General features: G+C 42.7%; 1 protein-coding gene across 1 annotated transcript in view; it reads left to right on the top strand.

The window, feature by feature from the left end:
* Positions 1-10,501: 10,501 nt before the first annotated feature.
* Positions 10,502-14,613, top strand: part of SP3 (Sp3 transcription factor) — a 58,230-nt gene continuing 54,118 nt past the window's right edge. The window contains exons 1-3 of the mRNA XM_046019278.1: positions 10,502-10,631; positions 11,271-11,419; positions 11,912-12,034. Coding sequence (XP_045875234.1) covers positions 10,625-10,631; positions 11,271-11,419; positions 11,912-12,034 — 279 coding nt within the window. The 5' untranslated portion in view covers positions 10,502-10,624. The remainder of the gene's footprint in view (positions 10,632-11,270; positions 11,420-11,911; positions 12,035-14,613) is intronic.

The raw sequence follows: 14,613 nt of genomic DNA, 5'->3' as shown, positions 1-14,613 counted from the left end.
GTGAAGATTTTCTCTGTTTCCTTTTTTTCCATTAAAAAAATTAAGATGTAATTTATATTCACTAAAACTCACTCATTTTGGGCAGAATTCTATGAATTTTTGACTACTAGATTTTGAATATTATAACTCAAGTATTTTCTTCTTGATTCTTAATAGTTTCTTGAATTCATCAACAAAGGTGATTTGAAATACTTACAGACCATGTCTGTATCAGCTATAATAAATAAAACCCTCATCAAATTATTGATCATTCCCTAATGATCAATATTTTATATTCTCCTGAATATAAAATTCAGAATTTTTGAATCTTAATAAATGTTTTATTTATCTTTTAAGTAATCTCTACACCTAACCCGAGATCAAGAGTCACCTGCTCTACCGACTGAGCCAGCCAGGTGCCCCTAAAATTCATAATTAGTAAGTATAATTTACATGGAAGATAAGACCTCGGTAAACTTTGTAGAAAATCAATGGCTGGAAGTATCAGAAAGTTATGATTTAATTTAAAGAGTCAGCATGGATTCACATCTTACCTGCCTCAGTGATGTGAAATAACTTCTGGGTCTAGTGACAAACACCAGCTGAGGGAAGCCACGAACCAATTACTTGGGATAAAGCACCATGAAAAGAATACTGCACAAACAACTAATCTAGAAGTTAGAGACGTATGGTGTAGGGATGAACTACTTAAGTAGATTAAACATTGACTTTGATATCAACGTGCGGAAGGAAGAGTTTGGAGCAGATGGATTACAAAGCTCCAGGGATCGATATTAGGACCAATTTTATTCATTTTATATGTCAGTGACTTAGAAGAGGAAACATGCAGTAGGCTTGTTGCACAAAACCAGAGGGAGGGACAGTCAATACAAAGAAGGAACGAAATAAGTTGACTAGACTAGGAACATAAGCAGATAAGTGGCTTATTCAATTCAGTGTGGAGGAAATATGAAGTAGAAAGATCATCTCACAGTAATGGGAAATCAGAATGTTTAAAATAGAGTAAAAAAAGTAAAAACTCTTGAGATGTGTAAATAAGCATGCTAGAACTAAATGAAAATCATTCAAATGCTATGAGTGAGATAGCAATATTGACTACAGAATTTCAATATTCATGTAAATGTTAGTACTTTAAATAAAGATATTAAATATATTTTAAATATGTTAGACTAAGAAAATAACTCACTGGAATATATATAATTAGAGCAAAAATAATGACACTTGACGACAATGTGATAGCACCCTTAAATTATGGCTGGTCGGTCAGTACCAGAACCAAATTAGTTGATAGCGTCACCTAATTTATTATTTATTATGATTTATAATTTACATTTATGTTGCACATAATAGATATAATGAGGAAATCTTATACAGATATATATATGTGTGTGTGTGTATATATATATAAAATGGTAGATAACAAAAATATTTGAAGATTTCCTTATAGGTTTTTTGATTATTTGCTCAACTGGCAAATATTAGCTTTGTGGCTCCTTTACAATCAGCAGGTTATTAGCAGTTTCTCCATTAAAATAAGTGTGAAACCTTAATCCTAATAGAATACAAGTCTGTGGTTTATTGAAATCAATGAATTCAACAGATTTTGTTGGTTATCTTCTATTTGCTCACCACTGTAGATGTGTTTCTTGATCTCTTTTATTAACAAGATATCTCTTTTGATAAAGCAAACAATTGAACATTTTTCTTTAATATTTGAAATTCAAATAAGTTAATGTCGTAGCTTTAAAAAAAGGTCCCAGTGGGACAAAGGAAGAACTGTTTATACCTCTCTCCTTCCTTGAATAATCCTTGCGTAGGAGCTGGGGAAGGTGAGACTTCGTGCTTGTGCACAGAATGCATATGATTTAAACAGAGTTGGTGACACGGTCGTGAGAGAAGGGTACATCCTCTAAGTACAATGGAAAGTTGAAAGGGAGGGAATTTAGCATTAAATTAGGACGGCAGTAGGTAAAAAAGCATTGGCTTTTGGGAAGTGGTGAAGACCTGAATGGAAGCTTCAAGGCCTGTTGGAATTTGCATGAGAACAGAGGAGAGGGAAGGACAGTCTTGGTAGTAAGGGTGATTAAATATAGGCAGTGAAGGGTTTTTTTTTTTTTTTTTTAAGATTTATTTATTTACTTATTTGTCAGAGACAGAGAGGGAGAGAGAGCACAAGCATGGGGAGCAGCAGGCAGAGGGAGAAGCATTTTCTCCTCAGAGCAGGGAGCCCATGTGGGACTCGATCCCAGGACTCTGGGATCACAACTGTAGCAGAAGGCAGACGCTAATGACTGAGCCACTCAGGCCTCTCAGCAGTGAAGGGTTTTTGAGAGAGACCCTGTGTGCATTACATCTTGGGAATTGCTAACGTGTTAAAGCAAGGTAGAGGAAGATGAATTTGGTGGCAGATACAGCACAGCAAGGAGCAGGAAAGTCTGGAGTACTGTCCCGTGCTGCAGAAGTCCAGCCAGAGCCAAGCATGCTTGGATCTCTTTCAGAAGGAGCTGACCGCCCTTCAGTGATTCCTGAATTCAGAGGGCACTCCTTTGGCAATGCATCTTTGTTATTTCTGTTCTGTATTATCCGAATTTATGTATGTTTTTATCTTGTCTCTTAATTGTATTATTCTTAATTGTATACTTCTTGAGGGTAGAGTCCATGCAATATCTAGGGTTCAATTAATTTTGAGGGTTCAATGAATAGATAGAGATTGAGATAGAGATAGAGATGAGAGAGATTCTGCAGGAAAGCTTTTAGCGCCTGGTAGCCAGCGGCCAATGGGAGAACAAGGAGATGTGTCAAAGGTAATTTCATGTATGGTTGTCTGAGAGGATGTTGAGGACATTGCTGTCACAGATAGGAATGTCGTAAGGGATCGGGTACTGATTTTGTAGAGCGAGTTATGGGTTCAGCTTTGAACATTCTGAGTTTGAGGTAAATTTTGAGACATTAAGAACATTTTTAGTGCTTGAGGCACTCAGGTAACAGGAGACAAAGATAAGATTTGGGATTGAATTTAGAGACAGGGTTGAAGTTCCAGGAATGGTGCTCCTTCCAGGAAATGAAAGGTAAGTTCAGGGAATCAAAAACTGAGTCTGAAGTAATGTTTGTGTTTAGGAACTGGAAGGAGGAAAAGAAACTCTCCAATACGGTAGTCACTAGCCACACACGGCCATTTAAATTTAAATGAATGAATGTGAAATACAATGAAAAAATCCGTTGTGTGGTCACACTAGCTATATTCCACATGCTCAGTAGCCACATGTGGTTAGCAGCTACTGTAATGGACAGGATAAACAGAATGCTTCCATCATCACAGGTAACATTATTGGATAGCACTGAGAAGATGTAGAGAAATACTCATTTGAGAGAGAACCAGAGAACAGATGACCTTTCAATGGAAGAGAGAGTTTTAAGGACTAAATGTTCATACTGTCAAATGCTGAAAAAGAATGAAAATGGGTGGTGGGGGGTATCAGTGGTTTTGCAATAAGGAGGTCATTACAACCTTTCAGACAGTAATTTTGAGTAGCATGGTAGGCACAGAAATTGAGTATAGTATTAAATTAGGAAGGCAGTGTGTAAAGAGCGAGTTGTTGATACCATGGACAAGGAAAGGCTAGAAAGAAAGAAGACAATAATTAGAACTTCAGAGTCACAAGGAGGCTTTTTACGGATGGGGAGAATATTGCTGTTTGAAGTTATGAAGGTCTGTGAAGATGCTAAGGGCTCCATTTAGGAAAAAAATTCTCTGTTTCTCTCTTTATTCTTCCATTTACAATACTCAGAACATTTCTCTTCCGGTCACCAAATATGTGTGTTTGTTCCCACACCAACCCACACCAGCTGAGTGTCCTACAAATTCAATTCAGTTCTGGCACCATCTACTTGGAGTTAGCATCAGCTCTCATAGGTTAAGGGCTCAACGCTGTAAGACTGTTCCCACTTTAGACACCAACTGCAAGTATTTCTGACTAACAGGCTATAAATTGGGGTTCCCACAACTCCCTCCTAGGGCTACATAATTTGCTGGACTGTCTCACAGAACTCAGGGAAAAACTTGCCTACCTTTACCAATTTACCACAAAGAATATAGATAAACAGCTAGACTAAGAATGGGGGTGTTTATCTTCTGTACCCACTCTGGGCATGCCACCTTTCTAGCATCTTCATAACTTCAGCAACCTGGAAGCTTTCAAACTCTGTACTTAAAGGATTTTTATGGAGCCGTCATCACATAGGCATGTCTAATTATTAACTCATTTTCTAGTACCTTTCTGGAGGATGGGGGTGGGGTTGAAAGTTCCAAGCTTCTAATTATGGCTTGGTCTTTCTAGGGGCCAGCCCCCATCCAGGAGCCCACCCCAAGTCACTTCATTAGAACAAAAGATGCTCCTATCATTTAGGACATTCCAAGGGATTTAGGAGCACCGTGTCAAGATCCAGGGTCAAAGACCAAGTATTTGAACGTGATGTACCTAGTGCTCTTATCCCACAGGAAATCATGAGAGTTTTAGGAGCTCTGTGCCAGGAGTGAGGGGCAGAGATCAATGTATATATTTTCTATTATTTTATAGGCTTCCAAATCCATGGCTTGCACTTGCTTCTCTTTTTAGCTCTGGGTTCAGATTAACGAGAGTCTCTTGGATATCTCATGGATATCCTCCTAGGTCCTTGTACCCAACACACCTAAAACTAAACTCATGGTTGTCCATCCCATACACATTCCCATTTTTTATATTCCTTATTCCGGTTCATCTTTCCAGTTACTAAAGCAGGAAAACTTAGTCATATGTGAATCATTCTGTCCTTCCCCTCCACTCCTTCAGTCAATCAGTTGCCTGGGCATGCTTATTTTACTACCTCTGCCATAGATTGATTTATTAATTTATTCTCCTTGTTAAGATAATGATTATGAAGTATTTCAAGTAAACAGTAGTAATAGAGGACAGCATCACAATAGCAACATATTCAACATAACTCAAGTAAACTTGCAAATTCAAACAAAGCCCCTTGAGAAACCCATTAAAATCTCATTCTCCTCTCCATGCCAAGGGTTATCACCATTTAAAATTTAGCATTTTTCATTGCCAAGCAAGACGTCATAGTTGTACTCCCCATCTAGAATATAAGTTGGTGGGTTTTTAAACTTTATGTAAGTAGTACTATACTGTTTATCCTGCTGTAACTAGCTTTTTTCACTCAATATTATTGAGATTTATCTGTGATGAATCATCTTTTTTCCTTTTAAATGTGGCTTAATGAATACACTGTAATTTATTAAAAATTATTAACTATACTATATTATTACATATGCATAATGCAAATATATGTATGTGTAGGTATAATTGCATTTATTTTTTACTCCACTTCTTGAGTTGAGATGGAATGATGACATACACGGTGCAGCATTTCGGCTACTTTAGTGTAACTGGAAAAATTCTATTCCTTCAAGGCAGGTAAAAACTATTTTCAATATTTTATACAGTTCTATCCAACCTTTTCCCTGCCACCGGATTCTTTATTTTTTCCCCTTTCTCTTACTTTCTCTAACAGGCCTTGGGTATAGTTGGCTCTTTTGGGACTACAGTTCACCCTCGAACAACATGGAGGTTAGGGGTGCTGACCCCTCGCGCAGTTGAAAATCCGCATACAACTTTGAATTCTGTATAACCTAACTACTAATGGCCTCATGTTGACTGGGAGCCTTCCTGATAACATCAACAGTCGATTAATTCATGTCTTATATAGGTATTATATACAGTATCCTTACAATAGAGTAAGCCAGAGAAAAGGAATGATATTGAGAAAATCATAAGGAAGAGAAAAAACATTTACAGTACTGTTCTGTATATACTGAAAAAAAAAAAATCTGTGTAAAGTGGATCCACATAGTTCAAACCCGTGTTGTTCAAGGGTCAACTGTATGTAGTTGATGTATGTCTGGATTACAGGATTAAAGGGTAGAAAAAAATTCCATTATAAGATAGTGAATCATGAAATAATGTATGAATATACTTCATGCTGAAGGTTGTTGCTCATCATTTAATGACACCACACCTTAATGGAATCAGGTAATTAGTATCATTTGCCAAGTAAGGCTACCTCATAAGTTTGCTAATTTATAATCAAGACAATTTCTAGCATTCTACACTATTCTAAGAAAGGTAGTTAAGAAAACACTTTCTAGCATTCAATATTCTTTGTAGATTAACAAGGTAGAAATACACAAGCCATCTTTTTTCAGAAAATTGTACTCAGAAATCTGTCAGTGCACACTAAGCTTCCTGGACTGACATGAAGATAGTTTCACAAGTGTCATGGGTAATTAGAAAATGTAGAATACCCAGGGATGTCAATAACCTCAATCAAAAGAATGGGATTCCTTGAATTATGAAAGGATGAGTCCTTTTGTATCATGATCATATCATTGGTGTGGAGCCTGAATGAAAATGAGGGTCTAACTCATTTGGGAAAAGTGATCTCGAGAGAGGTGAACTATTATAAGTTTGAAGAAATTTTATCACATGGTATTTATTGGTTAATTGTAGTTTTTTTATTCATCATTTTCCCACAAGATAATAGTCTTGACAATCTCCTTAGTATTAACCATCAACAATGTGTTACGTATTGGTGAGATCATTCAAACTACTATCCCTAACACAAGGAGCTCACATCCTAAGACTTGCTTTAAAAAATGATCTTCCTTATACATATGGACCTATTTTATCTACTTTATTGTGTATGTGTGTGTGTGTGTTTAATCACTATACCCAATGTGCGGCTCAAACTCACCACTCCGAAGTCAAGGGTCAGAATGTTCTACCAACTGAGCCAACCAGGCGCCCCTATTCTGTTTTTATCCTCTCTTTTTTCTTTTTTCCGTAATAGCTATGTGCATCTCTTAAACTGGTCATTTAAGTAAACTTGGTATGTTGATGGTGAAACTGCCAACATATGAGTTTGAATCCTGACTTTGCCTCTTACTTGAAAAATGACCCTGAACAAGTCCCATAGTCTTGCTGAACCCGTTTCCTCATCTATAAAGTGATAAACCTAAATTTATCTCCTAAGACTGTGAGGATTAAAAATGTGAAGTAGGTGGTACACAGTATAAGCCCCCAAATGTTCTTTTTGTAGATTAAGAAAAAATAAATTGATTTTTTAGGTGTATTTTTTTAAAAAGTAGGGAAGATGAAGTATGAATGGGGTTAAGTATGCCATATGTCAATGTCAACCACGATGTTTCTGAAATATGATAGTGATTATGTAAATAGAACAAACTTGATTTTGAAATCCAGTGTGAACAGGTTAAAGAGATCTGGGGGCTCGGTAAGAGGGTCACAATCATAGCAACTAAGGTTATGTCAAAGAGACATTGATTTAGGTCTAACTATAAAAAATCGATGATGGCAGAGTCCTGACAATTTCATATGGTCCACTTAACAGATACTCAGAGGAGGGAAGAAAGGCAGAAAGGGCGTGGCGCAGTTAACCAGGGCTGTCACTATTTTTAATACAGAATGGCTAGGCTCTTGCAGATGTGAATCAAGCATTTAGTAGCCTTTACTCTTTGAAGAGAAAAAGGGAATTGAAGAGTCAAAATTCATGTCATTGAAGGGTCAAAATTCATGTCATTGGGTATAGAACTCTGTTAGGCCCTTTGACATTCATGTTTCCAAAAGATTTAAGAAAACTACAAAAACACATTGAAGATTAAAAGAAAAAAGTTAGGAAAACTGAGGATAAGGGGAAATACAGTAACACCCAGATCTCCTATTGTGATATAAACAGTGGCTACCGCAGAGCCTCCTTCGTGAAATCCTCTTTGAAAGGAGAAAGTATACATGATATGAGCTTGGTGCTTCCCTTCCTGAGAGGCAGCCGCAGTTCTGGATTCTTATGTAATGTGGCAGTAGTTGCCATTGAGTCTGCCTTGGAGTGAGAAAATGGCTATCTTTTCATTAACACAAGCTGTGCTTCAAGATTTGACTACAGTACTGGATTAACTACAAAAGGTGTTCTGTCCAGGGACTATCTTCATTTTCAGCATTAATACTCTTTAGTGTGGTCTGCGAGGGTCCTCTGAGTCTGATTCTGTAGTAGTAGTACTTTTGGTATATATATCTCTTAACAGAATTACATTAGAAGCAGAATAGTTAGCTGTGGTAGATTCTTTTTTTTCTTTTTTTTTTTTAAGATTTTATTTATTTATTTGACAGAGAGAGAGATCACAAGTATGCAGAGAGGCAGCAGAGAGAGAGGGGGAAGCAGGCTTCCCACTGAGCAGAGAGCCCCATGTGGAGCTGGATCCCAGGACCCTGAGATTATGACATGAGCCGAAGGCAGAGGCTTAACCCCACTGGGGCACACAGGCGTCCCGATAGATTATTTTCTTTTCAGAAAAATTAGATGAAGTGTTTTTGCATCTTGTCAGAATGGTTTTTGGGACCAAAGAAGTTTGAAAAGGATTTCTTCATTCCATTTGTGAAGTGGTATCAATGAGGAAATAAATTCCTGTGGCCAAATACTTTGCTCTCTATGGGTGGCTGGACTAAGACTTTGTAAAAGAGGCATGGAGTTAGTATCTTAAGACCCATAAAACACATCACCATTCCTGGAAAAACAGCTGATGAAAATGCCTGAAAGCTCTCTTTTAGGGACAGAGCGATCCTCCATCCAACATATCCATGCCAGAAAAGTAACACTGTGCCTTCCCTTTATCTCCCACTCATTTTCACTTCTGTCGTCTTCAAGCCTCCCATTCCTCACCTCTCCAAATCAGCTTTTTCTATGATGCTTTAATTTTCCCTTAAAATTTAAGTATAAAATTATACAGCATTTATACTATTTACCTTTTATTCTTCTATTTAAATATGAGATCAAAGTTCTTACTATTAGGCAAGATCAACCCCATTCTTGGGATCCAGAATTTCAAGCCTTTTTTTTTTTGCATGTTTATGGTTTTTATTTCCTGGGGAAGTTCTGTCTTTTGTACAATTAAATGCCAAGTAACCACACAACGTTTTTGATCCTATATACACAGATCACAAGAACTGAGATGCAAATTTACTTAGTGTCTCACAAATGGGCTAAGAATTACTTTTAGTTAGCACACACAAAATCTAGTTCAGTTGCTTGGACTTTACAACGCAATTCCCCAGCACAAACTTTATCACACAAAATACAATAATCACAATAATTGAAACGCATATTCTTGAGTCAGCTTTCTAATAAACAGGGTTATTGTGGACTATATTTTCGCTTCTTGACTTTAACCTCTCTTGGCAATTAGATCTAAAGGTAATAGGCAGAAATGTCTTAGTTGGCAACACACATAAAGCCTGAGCATTCCTCCCAGACAACAGCAAGGTATCAAGGATGAAAAGGGCAAAGGAGTGTTAAAGTAATCCAATATGTGAAACGAGATTTTAAAGAATAACTAAAATGTTCCAAGAAAACAAAAAACTTCCCTGAGAATCACTAATTTAAAAAGCGTTGGCAATTGTTGATGGGCTTTCTCAGATGTCGACTTGTTACCAAGGCGATCAAGAAGCAGGGAATAATATATGTTTGAGCAGCAAAATGATTGTGAATGGATTAAAAAAAAGATTCTGTCTCTTTGAATATATATACTTGCCACGTACTAAATGAAATATAAGAGCCCGCTTTGGTACCACTGGCCAGAATGAAAGCTCTCCTCCAGTAAGTGAGGGGAACTGAGATTTTTGTTTTAAATGCCTGCCTCCAGGGTACGTACCAGTGGGAGACAGGTTGGAAACCTAGGGCTAAGGGGGATGGGAACGAGATGGCTCTGCCTGTGAACCTAAGAGCTGTTATGTGTGAGAAAAAATCCTCCTCCAGCCTCGGAGGGGGTGTCTCCCCCAATACCAGCTCCCTCCCCGCCCGGGCTAGTGGGGCGGGTCTGGTTTGCTCAGTAGCTGCAGCGGCCGTAGCAGCAGCCCCGGGGCTGAGCGGCGGCGGCCTCCTAGCAGCGCAGGGAAGCGGCGGCTCCGGGAGCGCGAGGCCCTGGGGAGATCCGGCGGAGATTGCCGCCGGGATGGAGGAAGCGTCGAGTGGAACCGGAGCCGCCGGGGATGGAGTTCCTCCCCAGCCCAGTTTCCTACAGCTTGGCTGGGCCTGCTCCAAGCACCTGCGAGGTGGAAGAGGCCTGCGTCTCGGGCCTGACAGCAGCAGCCGGCGAACGAGGCGGGCACAGCGGGGTAACAGTTGAGCCGTAGCCGCTCTCGGGAACCTATGCCGCCACGGCCGCTTATTGTCTCTCCCCTTCCACCCGGGGGCAAACAGGAAGCGCGCCGGCTGGCCGAGCGACGGACGGGTATCCGGGCCAATGAGCACTGGCGACTGAGAGTGTGGTGGCGAATGAGCGCGAAGAAGAGAGGCGGGACTTCCGGGCGGGCTGTCACCCTCTTCCCCCCTTTTGGGCTGGAGGCTCCACCTTTTGTGTTTCCCGCACAGTCAATCAAAATAGGAAAAAAAAATCCCCGGACCGCTCCGGCCGTGTCCGCCGCCGCTTCCCGCATCCTCTCCCGCCGCCGCCGCCTTCGCTCCTCACCATGTGTAAGGCGGCGGGGAGCCCCGCCTGAGGTGCCCTAAACACACTATGACCGGTACGTAAAGCCGAGAGAGAGCAACCCTTGCTGCTGCCGCCGCCGCTGCCGCCGCCGCCGACCACAGCCAGCCCGGGGCCGCCGCCACCGCCGCCGGCTCCCGGCCCCGTGTGTGCGACCGAGTGTCTGTGAGAGGCAGAAAGCCGCACTCCCCTCCGCCTCCCTCCCCTCCCGGCCATCCACCGTCCACCCCTTAAGCCCCAGCAACGCCGTGTCCCTGCCGGGCCCTGGGGCGGGCGGCCCGGTCCGCCGGGAGCGCATCCCCCCGTGTGCGGGCGCGGGCGGCGGGCGGGCGTGTGTGAGTGACTGACGGTGCGAGAGGAGCGAGCGCGAGTGAGAGCGAGCGGCGCGAAGGGAAAGGGGAGGAGAGGAGAGGAGAGGGGGCAGGGGCAGCGCGGGGAGGAGGAGGAGGAGGGAAAGAGGAGGAGGAGGAGGGTTACAGGCAGCGGCGGGCGGGGGCAGCAGTAGGAGGGGAGGAGGGATCCGCCGCCGCCGCCGCCGGGGGGCGGGTGGGGGAGGGGAAGGGGACTCGGTCCGGGCTTTCGGAGTAATTTCGCCTCGGCCCGCGGGCCCCCTCCCTCTCCTCCACCCGCCTTCCTCCCCACCCCCACCCCACCCCCCCCCGCGCTGTGCCTGCAGCTCCCGAAAAGCCCGTGAAACAAGAGGAAATGGCTGCCTTGGACGTGGACAGTGGCGGCGGCGGCGGCAGCGGCGGCGGCGGCCACGGCGAATATCTGCAGCAGCAGCAACAGCACGGAAACGGCGCGGTGGCGGCGGCGGCGGCCCAGGTGAGGAGCGGCTGAGCCCCGGCCCGGCTCCCCCCTAGCGCCGCTTTCTCCTCCCCTCGCCTCTCCCCTCCCTCCGCGCCTCTCTCCTCCCCTCCCCCCGCCCCGGGAGCTGCCCGCCCGAGGCGCCAACGCTCCGACCCCGCCCGCGCTGCCCCTCCCGCCGCCTTTTTGTGAGTGTGTGTGAGTGTGTGTGTGTGTGAGTGTGTGAGCGAGCCAGCGTGTGCGCCCTCCCGGGGGTGGGTTCCGGGCGGAAGGTGGAGGCCCGGCGCGCAGCCCGCCGCCCGCCTTCCCGCGGACGGTGGAGTTGGTGTGCGTGCGAGCGGGAGGACGCGAGCCGGAGTCGAGAAGGAGGAGGAGGAGGAGAGCGCGGGCTGGCGCTCGCCTGGGCTCAGCCTGCGGGGACCGAGGCGCACTTCCTGTGCGAGCGGCGGCCCGGCCCTAACCGCCACCCCTCCCCCTGTCTCCCTCTCTGAACCCGCCCATCGGGGGTAGGACACTCAGCCGTCACCGCTCGCCCTGCTGGCCGCTACCTGCAGCAAGATAGGGCCGCCATCGCCGGGCGACGACGAGGAGGAGGCGGCTGCCGCAGCCGGGGCCCCCGCCGCCGCCGGAGCGGTAAGTCTCGCGCGCTCGGCCCGCCCCCGCCAAGGCCCTGCGCCCGCCATCCCGGGCCTGCGGCGCGCCCGCCAGCCCAAAAGGCCTCCCCGGCGCCCGCGCCTTCCGCGATCTGCATGGATCGCGCTGCCGGGGCGCCCTTTTGGGCTCCTTCGCATGCCTGTGTGGATCAGAGGCCAGCCCAGGCTTTCTCTAAATTGTCACTGCGGCGCCTCGATCCAAATGCACTACAAAATGAAGTCAGAGAGGGCGGGGGTAGAGGACTCCAAAATGGATGTTTGAGCAATTCATATCAGTGCTGAAAACTCCTTCGCTGAACACTACAAAATTTTCAAGCACAGCCTATCGGCCATAGATAGTATCAACTACACAGGCAGTGTCTTTAGTTTCTAGTATTTTTGAACCTGGAGCTTTTTCTGCTGGAACTACTAGGTCTTACTGATTTAAAGCGTAAATTGCTAATAAGAAACCAAAAAAGGAATGAAGGTTTACTCTTTGAATTACCCTTTTGTATGCAGCAGTGAACACTTTGTGAGTGCTTTTTTTAGAGGCCATTGTAAATTGTTGTATTTTAGTTTTTGCAGACGACTTAAATTTACAGTTCTTCATAAGTGGAATAAGTGAAACATTCGATTAGCGATCGTTGAAATTGGCTAAGTTACTTAAATGATGCTTTGGCTTTTGAAATTGAGTATTAAGTGCCAGTGTTAGAAACAAAAGTACATGTAAGGAATTGTATTCACATGCATGCTAACGTATACCGTACTTACAGTTCAGTTCAGTTGACAAAGCTGTATTTTCATTTTATTGCGATTACTGGTCTGATAAGGTTTGGTGGGATTCTGTTTGTAGGGTTTTTAGTTTGGGGGCAGGGGGAGGAGCTGGTCAGTATGTTGTATGAGTGCGTAATACAAATTGATAGACAAAATTTTTAAGACTGTTAATTGTGATTTGTATCTGTGTGAATCATCGCTGTTGTATTAAACATGTAGACGTGTTCACTTATTAAAATACTAAAAAGCTGTCCCAGTCATTTTTGGTTTCTTCTGAGGTGGATTATAGGAATTGATTTGTGTAGTGGTATTTTGATTGGTCACTATAGACAAAAAAGTATGATATTTGCTATAATCTCCAGGAAATTATAGGTATGTCTAGGCACTAAAAGTGAAGCTGATGTTAAGCTGTACTGTTAAATATTTGTAATTTTAGAGCTTCAAATTATACTGTAGAGGGATATGAGTAGCTTTAATGTCTTAAAAGTATTCTTCAAAAGTTTTGTGCTTTTGTAAGCTGATTAAAATGTAAAAGTGTAAAATTATGTTTGTGAGAGGTATTGTTACTTCTAAACAAAACTTAGGGATTGGTAAGCCTTTTTTATGAATTATCCCTCTAGCCCCACAGTGCCAAAACAGATTGTTTATCTTAAAAACACTGCTCAAGTAAAAGTGCAAGGCAGATTGCTTCTACTTGTCTTTTACAGTATTTTCAGTTAGGATGAAAAACTTCTTGTGACTGCAACTTACCAAGTTTATATAGCTCACTGATGGGGGCGGGGAGAAGTGAAGGAGGAAGTATGGGTGAAAAATATGTATATGTCCTTGTATATGTGAATCTCAGCCCTGGGAATAGAAAACAGTCTCTGGTCTTATCCTACTGTGGTTATATACTTGTAGGGAGGTTGTTTCCATCCTCTTCAACTCCTCTCAGCTACGAAATCTCTACTGACATCACATTTCCCGCCAGATGAACATGAACTAGAATCAGTAGGAGCACTTTTTTTTTGTACGTTTGGTATGCATGCATAAAATTTTTCACTGAGTAGAATTAGTAGGACTGGCTTGAATATGTTTGCCTTAGCCACTTGGAAAATTAGTTTTCCAGTTTAAAAGTGAATTTCAGACATGTACATCCCCAAAAATGAAAGAGAATTTAAGTGATTTTTATGGACATTTTTTTCTATTTAAAAATGTGCTTAGATAATCGTACTGTAATCACTCAATTACTGGGAATCATGAGAGGTCTGGAGAGAAAGAGCTTTTTTTGGAGTTGTGATTTATTTTATTTTGCAATAATTTTTATTTATAAAAAAGTTGAAGAGGTAAAACTGAGTTACCTTCTGCCCTTCACCCAGCTTCCCCTAATGTCAGTATAACCATAGTGCATTTGTCAAAACCAGGAAACTAACAGTAATACAGTATTATTAACTATACTACAGACTTCATTCTTGTTTCACTTTTTTCCCCCACTAAGTCCCATTTTCTGTTCCAGGATCTAATCCAGGGTACTGCACTGCATATAGTATCATTGTGTTTAAAAGCAAATAGAAATATGCATATAAATTCAACTTTGTGCTAGTTTAGTTTGGTATTTTAAGATTGCAAGGGCATTGAAAAGCCAGTCAGCTGCACTGGAGATTTAAGTGTCTTGAATTTAGAATTAGCTATAATATGATATGGGTTCTTTCTGGATCCTGGCCAGGAATGGTTAGCTCCAGTACTGTGCTAAATAGGTCTGATCATAAACCATTCTCACCTATAATGTCCCACAGCATGGACTCCCAAAGTTGGTTTGATGGCAGG

Source organism: Meles meles, chromosome 9 (assembly GCF_922984935.1).
Source record: "Meles meles chromosome 9, mMelMel3.1 paternal haplotype, whole genome shotgun sequence".
In the NCBI taxonomy this organism is placed as follows: Eukaryota; Metazoa; Chordata; class Mammalia; order Carnivora; family Mustelidae; genus Meles; species Meles meles.
The sequence above is the reverse complement of the archived record's forward strand: the minus strand, read 5'-3'. Positions and strand labels throughout refer to the sequence as shown.